Source organism: Aphis gossypii, chromosome 2 (genome assembly GCF_020184175.1).
Source record: "Aphis gossypii isolate Hap1 chromosome 2, ASM2018417v2, whole genome shotgun sequence".
Taxonomy (NCBI): Eukaryota; Metazoa; Arthropoda; class Insecta; order Hemiptera; family Aphididae; genus Aphis; species Aphis gossypii.
This window is the reverse complement of record NC_065531.1, coordinates 60573554-60601167: the sequence shown is the minus strand read 5'-3', so window position 1 is coordinate 60601167 and position 27614 is coordinate 60573554. Positions and strand designations below refer to the sequence as shown.

At 35.4% G+C, this 27614-nt stretch overlaps 1 protein-coding gene across 2 annotated transcripts in view; it reads left to right on the top strand.

Annotated features, from left to right (window-relative positions):
- The window catches only part of LOC114133033 (zinc finger protein 1), a 165782-nt gene that overhangs the window by 83740 nt on the left and 54428 nt on the right, over positions 1–27614 (top strand). For both annotated transcript variants that reach the window (XM_050201831.1, XM_050201832.1), the window contains 2 exons: positions 7036–7229; positions 8147–8273. In XM_050201831.1, the coding sequence (XP_050057788.1) occupies positions 7036–7229; positions 8147–8273 (321 nt within the window). The remainder of the gene's footprint in view (positions 1–7035; positions 7230–8146; positions 8274–27614) is intronic.

Genomic DNA, 27614 nt, shown 5'->3' with positions numbered 1-27614 from the left:
ATATAAAAGAGAAAAAAGGCCCTATGCTTTCTTTTTCTTCTTCGGTCTACGCGCATATTGTCCCGAGCCAAAATCCGCAGGACTTTCGGCGCGTTTCCGGTATCCGGATGACACATCCCGTCCGAATTTCACTTATACATATATATATATCCATACCTTTTTTCGCCCTTTCCCTAGTCACCACCGTCACTATGCATGTATATGATATTTCCACCCGAAAAAAGAAGAGCACACACATACAATGGCACACGTCGCTTACGGTGTATAAATATACATACATATGTGTATATATATATTTACTTGTGAGCGTTTCTTACTAGTATACACAATGACAATATGACACGCCCTCGTGCCGGAGCTGAATCGCCGTACAATTCTATTGTTATGATAATTAACCTTCGATTTTCGTCGGATTTCCGTCACCCGGAGGCCACGTGGCTCGGTAATAGATTTTTTTCTATCTCACTCTATCTCGATCCTGTTTCTTTTTCTCCGTCATCGTTATATATTATACTCATACCATCGCCCGGTCATAAAATGATCGTATCCGCGTGATATACATTATGACGTGTACACTGCACGCATCTGTATTGTAAACGCATTTACGGCACACATATTTTATATTCTCCGGAATATCGGAAATTTGACAAGTAAAAAACAGTACACACACTTTACTCTCCCGTAAAAACGTAACGTATACATTGCACGCACACACCATATATACACAATCAAATTACCGTAAATATATATATGTATAAATTTGATGCATTCTGAATACGATTTCTCGTATATTGTATATTATTATAATAATATACGTTTATATATGACTAGGCAGTGTCGGCCACGGGGAGGCGCAGGCGGTCTGGCGCAGGTTTTTCTCTTTCCGCTACCGCTGCTGTTGTTGTTAATCACGTTAATGCACGCGCGCGGTCTCTTTTTGACTTTTCCCGCCACTGCCGTTTTTTTCATCCGGATATTTCGCATCGCTGGATAATCCCCGACGCCGTCCGTCAAATTATCGCACGCTCGCTTTTCCCCGGCCGAGTCGTTGGCGGGAACAGTAATCCACTTAAAAACGACCTCCTGTCGGCCGCGCGTATATACGCGTGTCTCGCGTACCACCACTCTTCTTCTCACTCAGTTACCCCCCGGATGCCCTCCCAGGACTGTACCAGGGGCCGACCCAACGATACCGATCCGTCCGCGCGTTCCTTTTGAAAAATAATACATTTTTATTCGTTTCTTCCCCGTGCTCCCGCTGCGAATTATATACACACGTCCGGAAACCCGTCCCCTGCCGCAGCCCTTCGTCTGCACGACGTGCGTCCTCCGGAACCGGACCGTACTCGTCGAGTGATTTTACTCGTCACCGACTCCTCCTGTGTCGTTTAAGTACGTGGGACTAAGCGAATGTCTTCGAGGACAAATCAGTCATCGCCCCCTAAAAATCGAATTCACCGAATTTTTTCTTGTCAGAATTTCTAATATTGTCTATTTCTTACCACTACGTGAGATGCACTTACTTGATATATAATTATAATATTGTTATTAAAGACTGCAAGTCTTGGCGCCATGTACGCACGTGTAACAAATGATTATAATTCCGTTTTCTGACGTTAAAATATGAACAAAGGCAGTGCTTCAAGGGGAATGCCGACAATAAACTCATTTTCGAAAAATGAATTTCTCAAGATTTGACGGAATCCGCGCTCGCCATCAGAAGCACTGAGACCATACGGCGGTAGACTGGTGCCCGAAAAATATAACGCGTAGTTCAAATTAATTAAATACTTGCAAGTAGAAACTCCAGAATAAATGCATTAATATTTTTAAGCTACAGTTAGTCAAAATATGTAGAGATATTAACTGAGTTATACCGTGTAGCTGCTGTTGTATGTATATACTTAACGCCAAGCGAACGTTACGGAAAAACGACGGTGGCTTTGTGTATACCTATATATACGTATACACACACAAACACACACACACCGCTCATTCTCCCTCAAGGCGCGCCTCCTGTTGCTGTAGCAGCTCTCTTAATTGCTATAAATGTTAAGTATTTGATTAAATTTAAGTGTTCTCCTGCTGGATAAATTATTAAGTACCTTGAATAACAAATCAGAGAGTTTCAGAAAATTCGATTAGTTTATCTTGTATATACCTAATTTAAAAGTTACTCAATACGACGTCTTATATCAATGGTTATAAAATATTATCTTTTTATAATGTGCGATGATAATAATATTTAAAACAAAAAAGTTTACTCAGTTTAGTTCAGTCACTGATATTATATTACAGACTTTCGGTAAATTTGTATAACGCATAGGTTGTACAACAATAATAACAATAATTATAATAAAAACCAAAAGTATACATGTCATATAGGAAAGTCGATAATATTATGCTCGTAATATATTTGTATAATATAGGTATTAATGTGATGAAAAGCTGCTCTATCGTAAAACGGTTTTGTCACACATCATTTTGTTTACGACTTTTGTGAGGCTAATGATTTCGATACTTCATTGACACCATCAGTCATTGCTCACACGATAATAAAATTTATGAAATATAATATATTATGAAATTCAGAATCCGATGTCACTTGTATAGCTTATTACGTCGTCACGAACGCTAAGCACCTGACCGTATACGCTAGCGCGTTCAAACTCAAATTGGTTTTCTTTGGAAAGCCATTTCCGAAGTATATATATGTGTGTATAAGTAATATAGCATAATATATTATTATTATGTGCGTAGAGCGGCGACGATGGATAATAACGTGTGAGCTGCAATAACGATATTGGTTCAGGGAAAATCTTTAGGTCCGATGCGCCGGCACGCTTGTTCTCCTCGTTTATATAACACACGTTCACATGTAGGCCACGGGGACGGGTCCTCGCTGCACACTATTCGTCCCGCGAAATTGTTATTACCACCATCGGTCCACGTGACATTTTTCCTTCCTACCGAAATGATACACGTACTCGCCTCCTTCCCCTCCTAACACACACACACGATTTTTTGCCGATTCGCTTTTCATTCCGCTGAAAGCCTAAGTCCGTCTGTGGCGATTATTATTAGTGTTGTACACCCATCGTTTTATACGCGCGAATCGAGATGAGAAGGAGGAAAATATAGGATTTATCATTTTATCGTGAATTGCACTCCGCTTTCGCCGCCACAAATGCGTATAATAATAATAATAACAACAATAATAATTATTATTGTTATCGCTATAATTTATATTGGTATAATAATAATATTGTGTGAATTTCGTAAGTGTGTGGTATACCGAGTTGCTTGGAGTCCAAACAAATATCCAAAATTCTTTTGGGATTGCCCTCTATATTGCTACGCAGTTGACTTCGATTTCATTAGTGTTTATCTTTCTACAGTTAGTTTATACGTTTATATATACCGACGTCGCACGTTGGTGTAAAATATTAATTCTTATTTAGGTATTCATAATGTAGAAATACTATACAGTAATGAATATATTATCAACGTAATAATTTAAAATCATGGACCCCCGGGTGCCTGAAATTTTCTTTTAATAAAATTTTGAAGCTCACATTTAATTATTATAATAAGTTTTCATAATCGATTATGATTTTTCTAAAGTGATAAATTATTCATAACCGCCATAACTATCACGTAAATATATAAGTAACCAAAAAAATATTGATGTAAATAATAGAAAAATATATACAAATAATTATAAATATTGTGCTTATATAAAATATAGCATCTATATATATATAAATAATAATAATATAATTTTGTATTAAATAATTAAATTTATTATTATAATACATTTATCGAACCAAATACTTTTTATAAGAAAGTAAAATATACCACCTCGTCTTGTAATACTTATTCTCTTGGTAATAAATGCTAAATAAATTGCTAAAGCTATGTATCAGCTGGCATGATATACACCTACTAAAATGTAATGTTTTTGCACATCGATTTTATAATATACGATAGATGTTAATGATCTCCTGTGCGCTATTTTCTCTGCAATTGTCTACAGTAGTTTAGAAATTATGAAATGCAATTTTATAGTTTTATCCTTTGTCAGGATATGCTACAGTTTATCTACTCGTGTTTTATATACAGTGTGTAGCATTCGTAAGTGACGGCAGAGCGACGTGCAACCGATCGCGATAATTCAGATCTATATTGCCGCGAGCATCTATTCGTTCACGTTTTCCCCAGCTTACACATTCTCCACACGTATTCGTTTTAATTTTTGTCCGCGTTTCGAACATTTTACGGCGTGCCGGCGATATCGTCGCGAAACGTTCATCCGAACATAAAGGGTGCGGTTTTTTTATTTAAAATTTATTATCATCATTATATACGGCACACGTATACGCTCAACTATGTACAGTGACACAATAATATTATTACAACAACAAACTTGTGCACGTAAATATCACGTGTAATTATTTATATAATAAATGCATGTGTATGTAGCGCGGCGGCAAACGAATAAATTTCAAAAAAAAAAAACCGAAACAAACAGCGGTGGATGGACGGATGGGCGTTATACGTTATTGTACACGCGTGTTTGACCCGACGGAGCGATTTTTCATCGGTTGTAGTTGGGGGATGAGGGGATAGTAGAATGAGACTTAATTTGTGCTCTGTTTTTATTCTTTTTTTATTTTTTTGGTACGCACTCATCCCGTCCGATTAGAGAACGGCGTCACACGTTATTTTGTTTTGTCGTCGTACAGACGAGGAACAGTCTGTATTATGTATAGTTTTACGACAAATATATGTTTTCCCAAAACGTATACATATATGTATATATATAATGTGCATTTTAAGTATACAATGTATATAATATATCCAAAACAATAATATTATAATACCAGACTGGCCATTGTCCATTGTCGGAATTTGGATTTTTACACGTAGAGGTAGATATATATATAATATATATTTATAAATGAGATGATATATTGTGTTATGCATATACGTCGAGCGCATTGTTCTTTTTACTATTTTATTTTAGCGTATACTACATAATATGATACGTACGTATATTATATACGCACTGTTCGATCGCTGTGGAGGGCGTAAAACTAAAAAAAAAAAAAAAGTACAACACAACAAAACGATGTACCAACTCCCCCCTTCGACCACTTTTTTGTATTTATATATTATATTCTAAAGGAAAGTTTTTGCAGACCCTCTCTTACCCTTTGCCGGGCCGACAATCACGCCTGCCTTATACGACACTGCAACACATATACATATATAAAATATATATAACTCTGTCACACATGTATATTTATTATATTATTTATATATTATTATAAATTCACGTCCGAATCTAACTCGCACACAATGCCAACCTAATGTCAAATACTCTGCAGGACAACTTTTGAGCGTGTACGGAAATCGCGTCAAATTATGTCAAATCGGGAACTTTTTTATTTCGAATTCGTATTTTCAGTTCTTTCCCACCCCTGACCACTTCCACAGTTGTCACCTCCCAGTGCGCGTATAATAATAATAATACCATACAATATATTGCATTACATACGCACAAAACACGAAGAAAAAGTCGTTTTATTATATCCATGACACGACGATGTCGTATAATATTCGTGTCGGGTCACGTTGGATCGTCGTGTCGCTCTAGCTGCTCGCAGTCATAGCCCGAAAAGGTGACCTTCTGTAAGGTATCGCGAGCTCGTACGATATGGTTTGCGTTTAGATAAAAACGGTCGCCAGATGATGATGAGTAGCTGTATCGCGGTGGCGGTGATGGTGGGGTGCAAACCAGGGGGAAGCCATCTGGCGTGTCGTGCAGTGTCATTAGTGCGCGTGTGTGTGCACGCGGGTGGAGAAGAAAAACAACAGCGTATGGGGTTGATTGGTTTCGGATGGATTGACATGATTGCTAATTCGACGGGAGCCCCCTCCCCCACTTCGATCGCCACGGCCACCGTTTCGAACCTCGCTCGCTCGCTCGCTCGCCGGAGAGCGCGCGCGGAATAAAGGGGAACCCTTTCAATACCTACCGGACTTAATTACTATGCTCATCAGCGGCACATGTCGCGTACGAAACGACGACATTTGCCTTCGCCACGCAGCGCAGTGAAATAATAATAATAATAATACATATATTATATATTACGAACAAAAAAGCCATATAGAGTCGAAAACAATCAAAGTGGTACCTATATATATAATAATATTATACTGCATTATTTGGTATATACGCGGTTACCAAAGACTCGAGCAGTTATATCGGCGGTGCACACATACAGCCGGAGGGTGTGTGTATACAATGTGTACACAATGTATGCAATATTATATGTATATATACGGTGATAAGGTTATGTACGCACTGTGCAACTACCCGACGGCTTGTCGATAAATGTGCCCCTCTTCTCGCCGTAACATAATATGTCGTTTCGTCGACGCACAACACACACACACACACGCTCGTATTATATATATTTATAACGAGGAAACACACTAAAGTGTATGAAATATCGTCGCCAAAACGACGGACGAGCCCTGTGCACAGTATATAGTATTATGGCAGTCGTCGCGGTGAGGGTCACTTAACTTAATGTACCAAAAGAGTTTTTCGGGCCGCTCCAGTCGGCAGCTATCTGGGGGGTGAGGAGGAATATACGTCCAAGGTGGACCTCGCGATGAAAAGGCTCATAAATTCCCGTCCCTCTCCATTCGTCTCCGTTACTAATTTAAAATATGATTTATGTCCGTAGTATATAGTTAAAGCACGACGACGACAACGACGACTATACTGAACGACGATTTCGCTTTTCCTTTTTATTGCGTCCGCCGCCAATGTGCACCGCCACCCTTCTAACCGGGTATCGGAGCTATTTATCTGAACCGTTTTCGAGTAATAACCTATAAAAGTGTTTCGAGATGATTAAAGATTAGTTTTCCTTTTCGTTTTTCTATGCTCTTCTCCATATACACATGATATATTATATATACGTATATACTTACGAAATTTTTCTCATTATTTTTTCTCAGTGGAAAGCGCAGACTGTGACATTGTAGACCGCCAACAGGATATGACTTTGTGTGTGGAACAAGATGACGAAATCATTATCAATCCAGACACTAATCACAACCATCAGCCGCTTCTGTCTGTGGGTACCAATTCCAAACGACAGTTCGTTGATAGTCGTTGTCAGACGGCTGAGGATACTAAAGATTCTTCAACGGTAAAATTAAAAAAAAGTTATTTTTTGAATAATTTCTTAAAACCTATTGATGTATAAATAGAATTTTTAGCACAAGATAAATTATTTTCTTTTAAGCAAAACTCAAAATATATACATGTATAGTATATAATTTGTAGTGTGTATAGACGTATAGTTATATGAACTGTGTATAATATAAATTGATTTATATACCTACATGAATAATTTAATCGTAATTGAACATATAATATACAGTTAATGTCAACAATTTGAAGGATATAGTGTTAATTATCTTTTTATTTCTTAAAATAAGTACATATTTTGTTCAATTCATGAAAATTAATCTAACCTAATCTAACGTTAATACTCAAATATTATTATTAGTATGAATTAATCTGGTTCTGTGAAATGCTATAGTTTTTGAAAATACAACTGTTAACATTTAAATATTTGCACTATACTCGTAAAGTTAATATTTCTATTAAGAACCAGGAAATTACACCCTAACCCTCTTAAAGATCCCCAAGTAATATAATGTTCTTAAATAAGTAAACAGTAATAAAATATATATTTATTACACCCAAATAAATTGAAATCGAGTGTATAGGGTAAATTAACGATATATTTTTACTTAACAGTTTTCGTTTAAGTAGTTTTTATCATATAAGGTGCACATTAGGTTTGTATTTGAATTTCCGCAAATCAAAATAAAATACGTTTGTTAAATATTTGTGCTGTGAATTACCTATCTATTTGAAAATATTTATACAACCTACATGTTTGCTTAAAATGTACGTATTTTTTTTATTAATACCAGTTACTATGATGTGTATAATAATTGTATTGTTATAAATTTATAATGAAATATTGTTATTATTCATCCGATAAAGTGTTGAATCGTATTGTTCAATACTAAACGTTGTTTTTGATTTTTATAGTCGGCAAATGAAGACTGTACGAGTAGAGACGATGAAGAGGACATGACGGTAAATGACGAAGACGACGGCACAGCTACTGTTAAAGACGACGACGAAGGGGAAAGAGCGATCAAGGACTGTGACAAAGGTAAGGAACTGTGCTTTTACCGTTTAATAATTCCGTATAATTTATAAATTATAGTTCCAAAAAACTCCTTTCGATATTAATGCTTAGCAATTAAGTGGCGGGTGAAAGGTTTTTTAACCTCTTTACCCCCCTGGAAAAGTCAGTGCTCTCCAAGTGAATTATTATCTCCAGAATTCAAAGTGTATACTTCAGAAAGTTTAAGACCCGGGCGGGTGTTCTCTGTCTCGTATATACTCTGTATAGGTGGATCATTTTATCCGAAGTTTACGGCTAATTAAAAGTCGACGTTTAAATGAGCAGCGATTAATAAAATGACTGAAGTACTTAGACGTTTCGAAGGACAAAGGGCAACACAGTTTCAGAGTGATTAACGTTTTTTATTTTGTTTTATCAAAACCACTCAAAAACTCTCTCTGGTCTCTCGACGAAATCTTCCTAGAGTTTTACGAATGTATATTTAAAGTTTTTGTGACAATAAAGTTTTTGTAGAAATTATAAAAACAGAATTAAAAATAATACATAAGTAACGTGGTCGAGGGAACGATCAGTTAAATATAAGTTATCTAGGGAGAGTCTTAAGACCCTATAGATAAAATTATTGTTCCATGGGGTAGATGTATAGACATCAGAATATTAAATGTATTTAAATAAATAAGATTAAATTTCAGTTACTATTAAGTTTTACTAAATACTTACAAATAATTATACTCACAACTTGTAAATATTGTGTTCTATATACTATATGGCTATACCGTCGTCATACGGAGTCCAGTAGTAGTAGTGTGTTGAGGTCTAAGGTAAACTAACTTACTTGTACATGGTGTATTAGTGTGTGTTTGTAGCCATAGGCTTTAAAATTATGTGTGTGTTAATATCAATGTATTGATCAGCAGTTAATCTTACGTAAAGTATTGTATACATAGGTGTTATGTAACATATTTATAATTATAATTGTTAAACATTCTTTTTTTGGACTTAAAAAACTAAAATGTCAAATTGTAATCGGCAGTGTGTACGCGTCGTGAAATTTAATCTATCGTAAGAGACCTAAATACTTTTGTATTATTTTAATAAAAAGCATATAGGTACATATATTATAATATTATTATATGTGTACGTAGTACATATTCATAGCTGCGTGTATAATTTATTTTATTTACGGGACTTAATAAAAACAATCTAATCATTTATTTCAAAGAATATAATTGTCATAAGAATAACATATTATATATTATCTTCTTTAACTGAGGTGAACAAGTATATATTACTGCCTCACGCGCGAGTATACGCGGCAACAGTGAATCCACCCCTAACCGTAGTATCGCCTTTGGCGTCGTATACTGCGAGCTCGTTGTTGTTGTTGTTATTATTATGATTATTTTCATCGTCGTCGTGTATTATACACGATATTATTATATTATATATTATATGATGTACCATCGGGAAAAAAACCAACCACGCCCAATTTTCCATTAGGCTCCAATGACAAAGATGACGTCATAAAAATAAACGCGCGACCGCACGGCGATTTGACTTCTCCGGCAGGATTATCGCGTCCGACACACTTTTATTGCCGATAATAAAAAAAAAAAAAAAGTATAAGCAAAAAAGAAATAAGTAAAAATACGCTCTTTTTTCTTTTACGGGCGCAAACTCCGAGAATCGCCTGCCGCTAAACATTTTCGCAGTATCGCTTTCTTTTTATTATTTAATTTTCTCTTTGAACGAATATATCTATATATATAAATAAACGGCAGCGACGGTGGGCTGGGAGATTTTTATACATCATACTCCATATATATACACCGTATACTCCCCCGTCGCACATACTTTTAATCAAAATCTCTCCACGATGTGGACTCGACTCGAACCTTCGCGTGCGCCATGTCTCCAGGGACACATTCGTTACACACGGCGCGCGATCAAAACCGTTTTCGGGTCCTGTTGTTGCGGTCATCACTCCACCATCCCTCTTTACCGTTATCGGAGAAGGACTTCGAGACGGTAGTCGCGTAAACGTTTCCTGCGGGTTAGGTGAGAGCGTGTAAAATAGGATCATTAACACCACCGCTGCACACCTCTATCAGCAAAGTCGATTTTGTATTATGGTGGGGGCCGGTCAATCTCGACCGAAACAATCAAGGCGGAACACTTGTGTTTATATTTGTGAGTATATACACTACGTAGGGGTCTGTTGGCTTCCGTGCTCGCTTAACGATCATCTCCATGAGCACCACACTATTCCATGCAGTATATATATTATATATATATATATATATATATATATATATTTATATAATATGCGAGGAACGGTAACCGGAGGTGAATCGACAGATAAGACCCTTCTTCCGTCGTCATCGTCGTTGTTGCGACGATTTGGTGTAATATACACCGCGTACATATATTTACACTTATAATATATATATGCGTGTGCAGTGTATGCTGTTGGAAATCAAAGTTCCGATGATCGCCTTGTATGTATTGTGTACGGGAAAAAAATTAATTTTTAAGACCCCCCGTCACGGTGGGGCTTTTAGTCGAGAGTTTCCGGATCAAGAGAGCGCTGCCAAGAGAGCGCATATTATTCCGGTCGTCCGTCCCGCGATTTCGTAAATCATTTTTATTGGTCCGAACAAGTCCGGCCGTCGCTGCTACGGCTGCATATAGCTGTGACAACACAACGGTCGTCGTCGCGTCAGCCTTTGCCAAACGCCAAACGCTCGATGGGTAGGCGTATCTTTTTTTCTTCACCCGAGTCGCGCCTTTATCGCCGCCGCCAATCCCTCCTCATCGGAACAATAATGTCGTTCCGGTTTTTGGCATGACCGGGCCAATAATTTTGAGCGCACCGAAGACTCGACGTACATTATTATTATATAGTTGCGCGCAGTAGTAGACAACGATAAAAACGTTAAACAAATGGTTGTAATAGAATGGCGTGCCTATATTCCATTTGCAGTTAAGATTGAGTGATTATATATGTGCTGCACTATCAGCGCGGGATGTTCACATATAATACATACATATATATATATATATATATATCATGTACTCTACCCTGCAAGTACCAGTAGTACCGCGTAGTATATGGCAGTACATATATTAGTATATTTTATATGGATATCGTGTAGTATATGTGTAATATATCGCAACTGGTTATATATTTGAATATTTCACGTCCAGCAGCGCGGTGACGGTATTATATGTAGAACGGCGGGCTCGTCAGAGATTTACGAGCGATCCTTAATAGGAGGACATTCTGGCAAGTCTCTTCGTCTCTATCTCTCCTACTCTCCGTGTCCATTGCGATTTTTCTCCCGCTGCTCTAATAAGGTACTGCAAAACGTTCGCTAATTTTTTTTTTTGATTTTTTTTTTACGGTTTTTGTGATTGTGCCAAATGCCCTTCTTCTGCGCGAGCGTCCACTATTATTAGTCATCTATATTATATACGTTTCACAACGGTGGTCGTGGGATAGTAAGTTATGCACGCGCAAAAGCCTATAGAGTTTAGCTAACATGATGAAGTATATCGGAGAAAGGTGTGGCTGATGTGGTGACGAAAAAACTGTTATGATTTCTTATTGTAACTAGAGTTGAGAATCTCAAAAAAAAAACTTCTTTCTTAACCTTTGATTGACCAGATTATTTGACCAGATAATATAGGTATTTGTTATTTGTATTTCGACGGAATTACATTCACCAGTTTTGTTATAATGTCTGCATGTGGTTAATATTATATTCGGTGTTTTGACATGACGCCGCGCACTGCCGTATATGCTTCGGTGACGATCGTTTTCTTCGTCATCCTTGTCGGCCGTAATTCATTTAAATTTTAACAAGCAAATTGAGCTTGACTGGTTGTTATGCTGACAATGATGACTTGAGTAATTAAATAATTTTTTTAATGATTCCGTCGTGCGCGTCTATTAGGGGCAATAAATTTGGCCGTAAAAAAAATCTGCCTTGGTCGTTATAGTCGTTACGAAATAATTTATTTAAGTAGGTGGTATTAAAAAACATGTTATAAGAAACAAGCACTTGTTTAAATACATTATTTCAAAACAATTTTCGTTGTATAATTTATTCTGTTATATTATTTTTTTTGATTTAGATTAAAACAAATTATTATTAAAATATTGACTGTTAGTATATGCAAATGATTCTATAATATTCTGTCGTGGTTGGAAACTTATACTAAAATTAACCAGTTTTTAAAAATGTGATTTCCCAGTAAAATATTATTCAAATTTATTATTACGTATATATTAAACATAAGATAAAATCTATTACATGTAAATGAATGAAATTGGTAGTTTTTATTATAATTATTGTAAAATATATCAATCATTTGAAGAAAAATAAATAATCTTACCGTGTAAAAATTCCAATGCGTTTACCTTTTTATAAAGGTAACTTTTCAGACTTTAAATATGTATGTATATATTATTTATAGGTTATAATTGAGTGCAAGATTCGAATTATACACTCGTAGTTCTTCCACCTCGTAAGTTGTCACCTTACCACGCGATATTATACAACGCCGGTTTGTCCCACTGAATAATACTTTCTCAAGGCGTTTTCGTTGACCGCATATACGACAGCTCTTCTTCCTGTCTGTATTTTACGGCGATAAAAAAAAAAAGATCCCGAAAGTTTTTAATCAAAAGTTGGCCAGCGCGAAATATAATGTAATATATATATAGTTGTGGATACATCGGCGATGTTGTTGTTGTTGGATGTGTGTGTGTGTGCGTGTGTATGGGTGTGGGTGCGAATCCAACAAGTTTATGCGCCGAATAATACTTTTTGCGTTTCTTGCACAGTAAAAAAGAGATAGAAAAAAAGAGAAAGAAAAAGAAAATAAAGAGGAAAGCGAGAGAACCTTTTTCCGTTTGAAAGGAGAGAAAATAATAAGTGAAGAGTATAGAGAAGAAAATGTGAGGGTAACAAAAAACTACGATGTATATATTTATATATATATATATATATACATGTATAAATAAGAAAAGAAAAGTAATCCGGCTGAGGCCAAAGTGCGCCGCCGGTCCGGCGCCTTCAGTAATTCCGACGCTATTCCACGCGCGGCGGCGGGCGTCGTCCCCGTGTACACGTATATATATATATATATTATATTCATGTACCACACGACCACACCGCACACAGTCGCGGGCTACAATATAATACACGCACCGCTGATGCTGTTGTTGTAGGATCGAAATGACGCGCGGGCGGCCGTTACGACGAGGACGTTTTTAATTGACTTTTGTTCCAGAAAAATTACAAATTTCTCTTCCCCCACCCCATCCCATCGTCGTTGGCATTGTCGACGTCGTTCTTCTCGTCGCATTGATTATCGTTAATCGTTATGTTTTATAATATTATTACTTCGTTATTATTATTCACACTTCTGCACCGTCGCCGATCCGTCGATAGCAGACCAACGGGACGATTAAATATGATAACGCTAAATAATGATATCGTAAAATAACATAAATATCGTCATCGTGGCATAATATAATTACAATAATAATAATAATAATTATTATTAATAATAACCGCGAGCGCGTGGTCACGAACGACCGCGGATGCAACTGATCCGATATTCACATACTCTAAGAGTATATCTATACAGTTTATTACATTGTGTGCGGTGTACATGTGGTTTTTATTTTTCGTTTTGGTAACCTTCCAACGCGCAATGTTTCTCAGAAACGTAATACCGTGTACTTTGTGTTTTATGCGCGTTACGCGGTTAAAAGCCCCGCGTGCACCGTATATGCCAATTGCCAATCTATACGGCGGCGGCGGTAATGGAGTATAATATTATATATTATACGGCCGCGGTGCGTGTGCGAAGCCGTCGTCGTAAACGTCCGGTGCGGGTTATTTTCAATCTCCGTCCGCGAATCCTGAACGCGAAAATATAATAATAATTCCGCAAATCGGACACAGATGTAATCTCGACGGCCGCCGTGTGCGCATATACGACAAAACCTACCTATTATTATTATTATTAATGATCCCTTTGACTTTTTCGTGTCCCCCTCCTCCTCACTGCCACTACACATCGTTACCGACGACAAGGGTCGAGACCTTAAGTATACAGCGCTCCTGCTATATATCCGAATCAGTGCCGGAACTACCGTGTAGGTGCGGTGCCAGATAGGGTGCTTCAATTCCCAAATGTATATTATACGCAGTCGTCGGATTTTATTAAGTACACATTTTTCAAGGAACAAATATATGTTTAGTTATGGCGTCTTAGAAACCATGTGTAGGTATTTCAAAAGTACCTAATAATTCCTATAATATCATGATTCGTGACAAACGAGAAATAGTAGTGAAGTAAGTTTTCAAACTAACTCTTTCGATCAACGTCAAACTGCAGATGTCAATTTTTACACAGCATATAAAAAGCTTTTACCATTACACTTTCACTTATCACCATAACTTCATTAATATCACTATGTATCAGGTATCATATTACACATAATATTCACGACTCATTACAATTGTATCAGTTTGAATATCGCTGTTGTTGTAGATATAAACATGTATAAAAAAGTATATGTATGTACGTTTCTCTATGATCGTTATTTGGAATTCTTTATATTTATGTGTTTATCTATATGCTTTTTTTGTAATAGAATCGGTAGTTTATTATACCAGTAATTAATTAAAATAGTTTAGTTGCGTAACGTGTGTGATGATTTTTGATAGAACGTATAAAATATTATGTTCAATATTATTGGACGTTATTGAATGCATTTCGTTTATCGCATTATTATGTCGTATAATATTTTAATACTCATTCATATTTTGTAAATTCAAATTGAAACCGTTGATAAAATAGACCCATCCATTTTTTCATTTATAAGACAATTCACAAAGCACACTCACCTCCACTTTTTCTTTAAATAATGCATTTTTTGAAATTCTAATAATTTTTAAGTATACTAAAATATAATGTTCTCAAATGAGATTTTTTTGTATTACTTAATGAGTGTTATGTAGTGACCTAATTTATGTTGTTTTTTTTTAATGGAAATCCAATTTTTACTGTAATAAATGTAATAAAGGAATGTGATGAATAATCGAGATTCGAGACGGACGGTTATCGTTTTATTTTCAGAATGGGTAGTGAGTACTCGTGAGTTTTTTTGAATTGGTCATTTCATAGGTTTTAAAATATTTTAGGTTATGGTATTGTATCATATAATAGGTAGTTTTTTTAATAATTTATAATTACCAATGTAATATGATAGTATATAGGTAATTAATATGATGTTCAATAGAAGTAAAGTAGGTTGAATTTTCATTTAGTGATTATTATAAGTTAATATTGAAATATTATCATATAAAAGTAAGTCATTGATAATATTATTCTCTATATTTATTAAATATTATTAAAACATTTATCGTTATTTAAAAAGTGGTTTTAAAATAAATGTTATCTTATACTTAACTTATAATTTAATATAAATTAGAGTTATTAGATAAATATTTTGAGGTATGAAAGAAAACTCAATATTATGTACATTATAAATGAAATAAATAAAGATCACGAGGGGAATTTCGTGGCGGTAAAGTCGGCCTAGAAATGACGTCACAACAATATTATTATATGAATGCGAACATCGGTTAACGATTATTACACCGTTACATGTAATATATATATATGTATAATATATTTAATTATAATTTATATTCTACCGCGACGGTATTATATTGTAATGGCACGGCCGGCCGTAAAGTAGTAAGAACTTCTCCGCATATGTATATATGTATACGGTAAACTGTATTATATACACGTTTTCAATTATTGTAATCTCTTCGGGCGTGCACGACGTCGTCGTCGTCGCATATTATACCAAAGGAAACCCTTGCACTCCTCACCTCCTACCACTCTTTAACCACATCCCACCACCGGCTAGGGGAGGAAGTATGCGCACAGTCTCTTCCAGCCGTCGGTCAGGAAATGTAGTTTTAATGTGCCGTTATCAAATTAACCCGAAAGTCGTCGTCGTCGACATCCACCTCATGCATACCCCACCTCTGCAGCTTATACTACCCAGTGGACCATGCGGTGGACCAAAGTTTCAAATAAAGATCCACGAGTGGTGGCGACGGAGTGGGCAGAAGTAGTGTACGTGTGTACGTGTGTGTGTGTGTGCGTAGAGTAGCTACAGCAAGAGTTTAGGTCGGTCAGAGAGAAGCGGGCGAAACCATTAACGTTGTCGTCGTCGTCGTCGTCGTCTCAGTCTTGGTCTCCCAAAACAAAGCACGTGTCCCCTCTCGCTCTCTTGGTCCATCTGAATACCGTAGGAAAGGGGTATAAGGTCCGGCGGCGGCTATACGGTCTTGGCGGAATGGAATACAATCGCAATTTAAACTTGAATCCGTAAATCAAACGGGAAAAGGCGCGCGCGTACACCCACTCGTACACACACACCCAAACACATGCGCACATATACGCACGGATACACGTATACATTATATACATACACGCGCAGAACTTGTCGTCCGCCGCCAAGACGTAAACTTCCGTTTGCGGTTAACCTTATACGCGTTCTGCCCCCGCCATCGCCGCAATGCCCGTCTTACGAACGCGTAACGGATGCCCGGTGGCCTTTTCGGCTCTGTACGCACAACTTTATACCTCCGGGCCAGCACGCTGTGGTGTGGAGACGAATAAGAAGACGAAGGGTCGGTTGGCGGACGACCTTTTTGTGTACGTGGTCCTTTGCGTTGCGTTTACATTTCCGGCAAAGAGAGCTTTTCAAAAGACATTTTCCGCCACCACCGAGCCAAAACCGAGATGATATTTGTGCGTGTGTGAAGCACTTCTGCACGGTTCCAGGAATCCACAACAGATTGCTTTACGTTCCTCATATTCTCATTTCTCAAAATTTCTCACAGTACCACATGATTTTCCAAAATTACAAATATTTTACATATTTCTATTTCTTGTTACATTATTAGCTTTCTAGTATAGTTATTGGTGTATGTAACTATATTATATAACAATTATATTATTATTAAATTTAAATGTTATTATTTCATGAATTATGTTTCCTATAATAATAATAATATATAAATTTATATATATTATATATATTGAAATAGGTATTCAATAAACAAGAATATTTATATTTTTTTTACAATTGGTATACAGTATTACAGTATACACATTTTATTTTTTGCACTTAAATAATAATGTATACATGTTTCTTTTTTTGAAAATGAATATTAAATCATATATACGTATACTATATATACATACTTTTTTTTGGTTGCGATAAAAAAAAATTTAAATAACTATAGAGAAAACTACGGTGAACTTGGTTGGTGCGGCATTTTTTACCGGTTACAAATAGCGATCTTCTTCGTGTCAAACAAATCTTTACACTTGTCGGGGTGATTTTTTTTTTTTATGAGACACGCCTCGAGTACTTAACAATGGATCTCCGTGACGAGGGACGAAGTAGAAAAACATTAAGCTCCACAGGGTAAATAATAATATTCCGGGTCTTTAAGCCTCGGTGAAAGTCATGGGCCATTTCTTCTTTTGGTCGTCCGGATTTTCTTCAGGGGTCGTTATTATTTTTCAGTATCATCATCATCATCATCACCACCATCACTACTACTGCTCTTTTCTTCCATCGACTCTATCGTGACGAAATATTTCACTGAGATTTTTGTGGTTCGTCTGTTTTTTACCTTTGTCTAGGGTGAGTACTGAGCAGTTTATGAATAATTCATCGCTGAAAATGTACGAGTCATTTACTTTTGCGTGCGACACTAGAACTGTTGTGAATAATAATAATAATGAAATATATGTATACACAAATAAGGAGACCAATATTTTTTTAGAACGTTCGACTATTTTACGATGTGCACAGCGGTGGTTCGAGTTTTATATTTAAAAGTCAAAATATAGCAATCGTTAATTAATTTCGCGGGCTCCTGTAGAACGTGTAGGGGGGAGGGTTGCGTTGATAAATTATCTCGAATATTTAATAAGAGAAAACTTAATAGAAATGGAAATACGGCGTGTTTTATTTACGGAAAGACTTAATTGAGCTTCCCAGAAAGTTGAGCCGGATTTCGGGTATGGGCGGTAAGGTCAAGGAAAGGGTTGTTTTGAAAAATACATTGGAGGGTGCGGCAGTGGTAGTAGCGGCGGCCGTCTAATTAATTCCACTCCGGCAAATCTAATTTCAAAACAAAAGAAATATAATTATTATTCTTGCGAGAGGAGCGTAAAATAGGAGATCTCTACGTGGGAAAACACAGTTCGAAGAGATTTAATGTTATTTTTACAGGAATAAAAAAAAAATAATTATAATAACTCAGCCAATCAGTAGTGTTGATTATACGAAAGTGTGACTAATTTGACTGATTGACTAAGTCGTTTTACAACTTCAATGAAGCATTTTTTAAAGTACATTCATTATTGAAATTATTGTTGCGGGATTTAAAAAAAAGTATTATTATACAAAATTGCGTTTAGGTGCAGCGGGGTGGGGAAGCGAACAAAAAATAAGAATCCCCTTTATCCGAGAAACCTCTTCAGGAATTCAGGGCTCACAAGAACAAGTCCTTTCAAGGGTCCAGTTTAATTAAATTAAACGATCCTCGGGCACATCTCTCCCCCTTCTTTATCCAGAAAGACGGTCAAGAGTTCTGAAGTACAACGGCTATTAAGTGTGTAATGCAGAGTGAGAGAGCGAACTGGGATTCCTGCATTAAGGTATTTCGGTTATTAGATACACGAAATTAAACTTGTAGGAGATTGTGCTGTTCGACGCCTAAGTTTCTTTGAATGTTTCTCCACCCTTAGGTGGAGTTTCCACCTAAAACACTGTTAGTTTGGTCAAGGAATGCAGATAGAAGGAAATATTGAAAACCTGTTTCACCTTTATGAACGCGTATAGAATCCCCTAGGACTTAACATATAACTTATACAATATTCTGCAATAACTATTATAATATAAAGTTTTGTTGAGTATACAAAAATATGTGTGATGATTAAATTCTTTACAATTAAATATTGCAATATTTATTCATTATTAATATTTAAAAAAAATATTGTAAAGACCGTGATATATTAATTGTTTAGCAAAACACATAATAAAACAAATGTACCTACATAGATTTTAAATAACTTAATTAAGTTTTTACTATGATTTAATTGCATTTTAATTAATGTATTGTCATATTGATAACATTAAAAAAAATTAACATTTAATTAAACAAAAGAATAATAAAACAAAAAAATAATAATAATAAATATAATATAAAGGTAATTTTTATATTAAAACAATATTTATTGTCCATTTTAGTGGTTTATATAAATTAAATTGTTTACAAAACATTAACTATTATTTTATAAATGTAGTTATACTTTTTTTTTTATGATCTATAACACATTTTAATATATTGCTAGTTATTTCATACGTAAAAAAAAATTAAGTGTTTCATATGTGTTTATTACATTAATAATTTGATAACTATCTTTTGTATAACTACTGAAAATGGTTTGTCTAGTTTGTTTTTGAGTTTTTGGTGTGACCCTAAAGAATATTACCAAATGGGGAGAGTTCGCACTAATTATAGTGCACTGTCCCTAAGGATCTAAGGCCGGGGGCTGGAGAATTTTTGTTTTTCAAAGGTACAGAATGAGTAATTAACGCGGGCATCAGGAGAATCATGGGATTGATTGATGGGGTTGCTCATCAGCGGTGATAGGACGTAACTGTGTAGATAATGCATTTAAAATAAGAACGGGTGGGTTCCTCTTACAGAACGGGCGATGAACATGAGTGGTAGAGATCGCGGTGGTGGTGGTGGGGGTGATAGTAGTAAAAGTGGTAGAGGTGCGGAAAGACGAAAAAAATATAGATGGCGAAAAACCTCAGTTAAGTACATGGCGTCTAAGAGACGAGTTCTAACCTTATTTCAAGAAGTCTAAAAGTATTAATCGTACCGAAGGCGGGTACCTCGGGTTTGATATATGACTTAGATGTCCCTGCAGAGGTGGAAAAAAGAAGTAAATTGCGTGATAAATTGCGGGAAAACCTTTCCTTTTTCTCCCTAGTTGTTTTTTCCTTTTTCTTTCCTTCTATTTTGTTAAGGGGACAAATTGTCTAGCTGAATGGAAAACTCGATTTTCGGTAAAAACACAGAGGTGTACATATACTAGCTAGTGTTCTCGGAAAATCCGCGTTGATTGTAAACGGGTCATAAGTCGTGATTAAAGTCGAGTTAACCCGGGACACACCCCCACACGTCTTTGCGGTGTATTGAGACAAATGCTTTGCGATTTAGCTGCTCTAAAGCTTTTAGACGACTTTTCATTTATATATAATTTTTTTTACCTACACTCTTAACAATAAATTATATTTAAAAAGTCAATTTAAGTAAATTGCAATGTGCATTACATTATTATACACACTACACACACACACACACACATATATATACATTATATACACACGTATATAAATAAAACTATAAATGTTTAACAAATTATATTGGTAAATTTAATGTTATACAATTTATATTAACATACGTACTTAATTTGTATTCAAATGTATTTTTAATTTTTAATACATGAGGTTATGTTAGTTAGTTAGTATTATATGTAGAATCTTTTAACTCGTACCTAATCTTAATTTAAAGTATTGTCTAACTTAGTTACTATAGCTATATAAATTATGTTTGTTCTATTATTATTTCACATTTTCTTAATGTTCTAAAAAATTAAAAATTAAAATATCTTAATAAAAATGTTTGAATTTATATTTAAAAATAAAACAGTGGTAAGGTATAACATTATTTTGAGTAACATTGATGATGGAAATACGATTAACGCATGACGTTACTTGTAATATGTACTTAAGTGTATAAAAACTGTTCCGTGAAAAAATATTCATAACAAAACTCATCGTTAGTGTAACGGTGACGGTGGAATATATTTGTTACTTGGAGTTCTTGCGGATTCATCGTACTAAGATGATGGATTTCTGCCAAAAGAATCATAATATCCAAAAATCCACTTAACTCTTACGAGCAAATTACTTTGAGAGACGACACTGCGACAGTAACAACAAAAGTGCCAGTCTCCTTTGCCTTGCCCTCTTTTTTATTTCTTGACATCATCTATTTGTTGTCGTCTGTCACTGTAATATGTTTTACTCGTTCTTAATATCCCAGTTTTTTGTAATGATTTCTACCACCTATAATTTTTCATAATGTTAAATAATTTAAAAAATACAGAACAATTCTAAATAAATGCCAAATTTTGTTGTATTAAATATTTAATAATAATAATAATAAAAATAATAAACATTTTATACGTGTTTCTTAAATATTTAAATAATATTTTATTAAACACTGTCAACGCAGCAGTGAATAGATATAACTATAATATTATGGAGTATCAAAGTTGTCATCCTATTGAAATGGGTATAGTTAATGGATGGGTAATCATCCAAGAAAATTCCTTCTTACTTTGTTGGGGGGTTTCAAAACTGATTGGTGCCAGGTAGTCATCCGGCCGTGATGTTCACATCTGTGACCATCTTGTCTTTTATAAAGAGGGTGAAGGAACATTATAGGGATGAATTAATAATCTACGTATTGCGAAATATTCAAATGAGTAATATTGATATTGTTTAAATTTTCGATAAATATTTTACGCGTTATTGTATCAAACATCAGAATATTGAAAAAAATAAGGTCTTACTTTACAATATCTCTCCAACAACGATAAATCCGGTAGATTTTATACTTCGACGTTTACAAAATCTACACAGTGCCTATTTTACTTCTGTGTGATCAAACTACTATTTTTTTTAATAAATAACGAATACGTATTTGTTCAAAATATAATATAATAATATTTATGTACAAATATACAATATTATTACACATCGTATAATCATATTATAAGCTCATATATTATTATTATATATATATATCACTTAAAAAATCCATGTGTACTATAGGCTATAGCAATAATTTGTAATTATTATAAGTATTGTTGTTTCTATATACTAGTAAGTACCTGTGAGTGTAGTGTTTAACAGCGGTTAATACAGTAGTTTTTTCTTAAAAAACACACCGTGTGCATATCGCAAAATTATTAAAAATTTTCAGTACAAAAAAAATCTTAAAAAAAATCTCTTCTCATCTCTACCTCCATGAATAATTCATATCTATAAACATATATATACATATACGTTATACACGTACTTTGATGGTGAGACAGAATAATAGAGAGGGAGTGAGAAAGAGAGAGTACGTTTATGTGCAGTGAGTATACGTATAGACTTTTGGTTTTTCTTCTGGTCCTGGCGTCGACGGTGCAGACAGGTGGGAGGGAAGTGCAGTGGCGGCCGTGTGTTTGGCGCCGGGAAGTACGCTCACGGCCCGGGAAAACCGGAAAAATCATGTGAAAACTTGTAAAATGTATACGCGGGAACGGCGGTGGCGGGATCGTTTTGGCGTCGTACCTCTCCCCCGCCGAACAGCGAGTATATGTGTGTACACCGTGTATATATACATGTGGTGCGTGTGTTCGTTCCGTTCGTCGGGTATTGTCACAAGGTGAATGCGTGAGTCGTTGTGTGTAGCCTCCCCGCGGGCGCTCAAGCTCACTGCTGCGTCGCGTGTGCGCGCACGGGGAGAGCGAGAGTGCCGCTCTATATGGGGTTCGGACTGTGTGCACGTCGAGGGCGGCGGCGGCGGCGGTCGCGAGCAGCGGTGAGGGTGTCGGTGCCCGGGAGGGTGGTGGCGGTCTACGTTAACAGACGTTGGCGTCACCGAGACGCCGATATAGAGCTTGCCGGGACGCCGCCGCCTTTGCCGCCGCCGCCGACTAAGTCGATCGTTTACGCACGGTAACGCGTGGCTACCGCAGCAGTTGGTGCAATCGGCGAGAACGACGGACGTGTACATAATAGGTACATGCCAAACCTTTACGCGATACAATAATCGTGTTTCATCTCTCCACCACCCACATACCAAGACAACGACGCGTTTGTCATACGTATAGAGTCTCCACACCGTCAGATTCTGTCCGCTTACCGTCTTCGAGCGACGAGAGATTTTTTTCGTTTTCCTTTTCTTACGGTATTTATCTTCTGCCGCTGTTGTATGTATTTTTAGTTTTCCTGTTCCCGCTAGCCACGCGATTAACACGTCCGATGACAAATCGGTCCAAAAAAAAAAAAAAAATCTCGTCGACGTCGTGACAGGTTATTAACTGATGACACTTTTGCTATTGCGGCAAACTGTATACATATACATAGATATCATATACACCACAGCGCGCCAGCACATATTATGTAATTTATATCTATAGCGCATAATAACAGCCTAGGCCATTTTTAAACACCAATCCAATATCATATATACATTATTATATGTCATAGTGTTGTATTATACACTTCTGTGCGAGTCTCTCTCACCCTCTCTCTCTCTCTCTCTGTCTCTAACTGGTATCCTTCGGCCTACGTGTGCCAAACCTAGAGAGCGATCGCGTGCACATATTAGAGACAATGACAATTTTTTTCTAACCGCCCGTCAACCAACCAACAGAGACTCGGTATAATAGTAATAATGTGCGTCAACGACGTCGTCGAGACAAATAAGCGCGCGCGCGTTTTACTCAACCGAAAATCGCACGTCACTTGGCGTGTAAAAAATGCAAATATATAGGTATACACATATATACACGTGATGGATATTGTGGATCTATATAAACGATAATTAATGATATTACTCGTCCGTCTGGCTCGATATAATACTGGAGACTACGTTATTTTTACACGAGCGGAGCCACACATCTGCAGTCGCTTCTGCGGTAAATTTAGGTGCGTTGTAAAATAATTACTTTCTTATACAGATATGTATTGCCAACAATGATTATTTATTTATAATTGATATTTTTAAAGTATTAATTTCTACTGTAATTATCTACCGTATTATTGTAGAGCTACAATTTTATAGTTGACGGTGTTTTTTATGCGCTTCTTATAAAAATAAAAACCGTGTTTCTAAACCAAAATTTCAACAGACTCAACACGTTCATAATAATAATTGTGATATACTACAAATACAACTTTTAAATGTACTGAGTCATTCGTTATTCTAACCTCTCCGTACTCTTGCTTCGTGCTTACTAAAGTCCATAGGTCGATTCCGTCTTTAACAATAATCTAAAGAATATATATATCCATTTGTTTTCATTAAACGCAATATATCGTTTATCGAGGACGCGCGTGGAATTGTCATGGGATTTGTTCCAGTTTGTTCTTCGTATATTATATAATACACAATTGCGTTCGTGATAAAACGTTTAAATTTCAAGTTCCTCACGTACAGCTGTTATATACAAAGGATTTTTTTTCCAAATGCAGGTACCTCTCAGTTAATTGGACCAATTTAAAATTGATAAAATATCGCAAACTGTCTGTATATTACATCACATTAAACACTATTTATTCACTACTTATAAATACACTTATTCTATGGGAATAATTTCCACATAAGACATAACCCTATACTAAGTGCACATAGTTAGATCATTAAAAAAGTTAAATGGCAACGTATTGGATATTTATCAGTGAGAAATCAGAAATTCCAATTAAATTTAATATTTTTGCTGGCAATTAACAAATTATTATTTTTATTTTCATATAATACCTAAATATATAATGTAAACACAGTATGTTTTAGTTATTGTTTTATTAACTTTCGTTTCGTTTTGAATTTTTAGTATTATTTTATAAAATTTACATGCAAAATTCACGAAAAATCGTATTATTAAATTAATAGATCGCAATATTAGATAATTTTCGGTATTACTGCGGATTTTTTATTCGATTGAAGCTGTGTTTATTTCTCGTCATGTACTAAACCAGTCATGCGGATAATAGCATGAAAGACGAAATAACCTCGTGAATCGGTAAAAAAAAATCATCAAAACAAGCGCAATAAAATTATTAAATAATATTATATTTAAATTTGTTGTACGTAATGTTTTTATATTATATACAATGGTTTATATACATATAGTATATATTATACACCAGATTTAACCAGAATTTAATTAAAAATATTTATTTTACAAGATTTTTCTTATAGCGTATATTAAATGTTTGTAAATTATATTTTAATATTTTTAATATTTGAATGGATATTTTTACTTTAATAGTTAAATGTTTCAACATTTTGAATCGCTTAGGTGTTGATTATATTATAATATGTCTGTATATAGTGTATAGTATTGCATTAAACATTATATTTTATCAAGTCAAATGGTTCTTTTAAAACTATGTTCAATTTATAAAATATAATTTTGAAGTATTATGCATTATCACTAGTTTTTTAAATTACATACCTGCAATAATTTAGATTCTGAGTGACATTTATTTTATAAGCTTTTAAAGTTAAAATTTAAAAAATATTTACTGTATTATTTGTAGCAATATAATTAATCTTTTAATTTAATTAAATTCGGGCTAAGCCTAAACTGCAGTAAAGTGTAAATAAAATAACTAGGTAATATTACTATATAAGAATGATATAAGACTATTACTTTACTAAACCTAAAAATTAAAATTCATAATTAATATTTTATATTCTTTTGACAGTTTTAAATTGATATTTAAAAATTGAATTGTATTAAATTAAGACAAACGATATTCACGCGCACTTATATTAGGTTAGAAAAACATTTTGATATTTTTCACAAACACTTATCCAAATATATAAAAGATATACACAGACAATTTTAGCATTAGACGCCGGTCGCGTTAAGTAATCGAAGTGACCACCACTGTTACTACCATCCGCCACAGCTAACCACGTCCCATACGTAACCGAAACGAAGAACATTTTCATTTCCAATATTGCGAAGTGTATACGCGCGCGAGGGAGGTTTCTCCGGGCACAGGAAGGACCTGTCAACCCTTTTCCGAAACCCGGACATATTATGAAAACCGAAGTTAACTCCGTCCGACTTTTAATAATAATTTTTACCCGTTGACCTTTCCTCTCGTCATTATATCATCTTCCCTTCGGCCGCCAAGCGTAATCCGAACGAGATATAGTACCATCATGACGCTACCACTGGTCCCCATTGATTACTTGTCACCTTCAACTATATACATCCTCATTTATGTATGTTTGTGTGTGTGTGTATGTGTGTCGATGTGTGCGCACAATATGTAGGAAAGAAAATATCCGGAAAAAATTGACATAATGTATAACGACTTCGCTACTGCTCAGAATCGTATGTGCAAAATATTGCGTGACGTGATTGTGCATAGAATATTACTATTTACTGACCGTAATAAACAAAGCATGAATATTATGTATAACTATACATTTTGTGCGTTTTACTTTTTTTGTCAACTAACTATAATTATGTTATGTATATATTGCTGCGCGATTATAACGCCTTTGCCTAATTGGCCTCGAGAGACACATCATAATTTCAGCAAACACACACAAGAGATGTTCTTCGGACTATATATTATTAATGTGATATAAAAGCGAAATCGTCATTACACCCCCAAAAGTCGTAGTTATCGTCGTTGTCGTTGTCGTCGCCATATCCGTGAGTATATATAATATATTATATAATAATAATTAAACGTTAACCATATACATGGGGAGGTTGTTTATTACGCGCGCGACCGACTATGGCTGTTAATTTTTTTTTTATCTAAAAACACGCGTGTATACTCTTCTCTCGTAAACTCATAAACGTCAGGGGACGATATTTTGTCGGCCTAATAAAACTGGAGGGATAATAAATAAAGCCCCGGCAGGAACTCGCGTTGGTGTGTATGTATTTGTGTGTGTCAGTGCGTAAGGGGTGGGGGTACGTGTCTATTTGCGAGGGCGAAATTATATGGATAAACTTAACAGCAATTAATCGCCGACGAGTGTGGGCGGGGGGTAGCGATGGCAATGACGTGTGTGAATTTCAAAATCTATACACGGATTAAACGCCGCCGCCGCTTTAACCCCTATACACTTTTCCATCATCATTATTTATATCGTTGTCAATACACGTGTGCGTATGTGAGTTCGAGTATACCAGTATACCTAGAGTATATAAATAGAATATATTATGATATAAGTATAAATAAGAGAGGGTGAGAGTGAGAGAGAGAGAAAGAGGGGATTGAGGTCAATATAGTTTAAAAAACAAACACGCCAACAAGTCTGGAAATCTCGTCAAAGCGTTAAAAACACGTAGGTATAGATTAAGCGTACATGTGTTACATACACACTCATTGTGTATGATTTCCATTTTTTT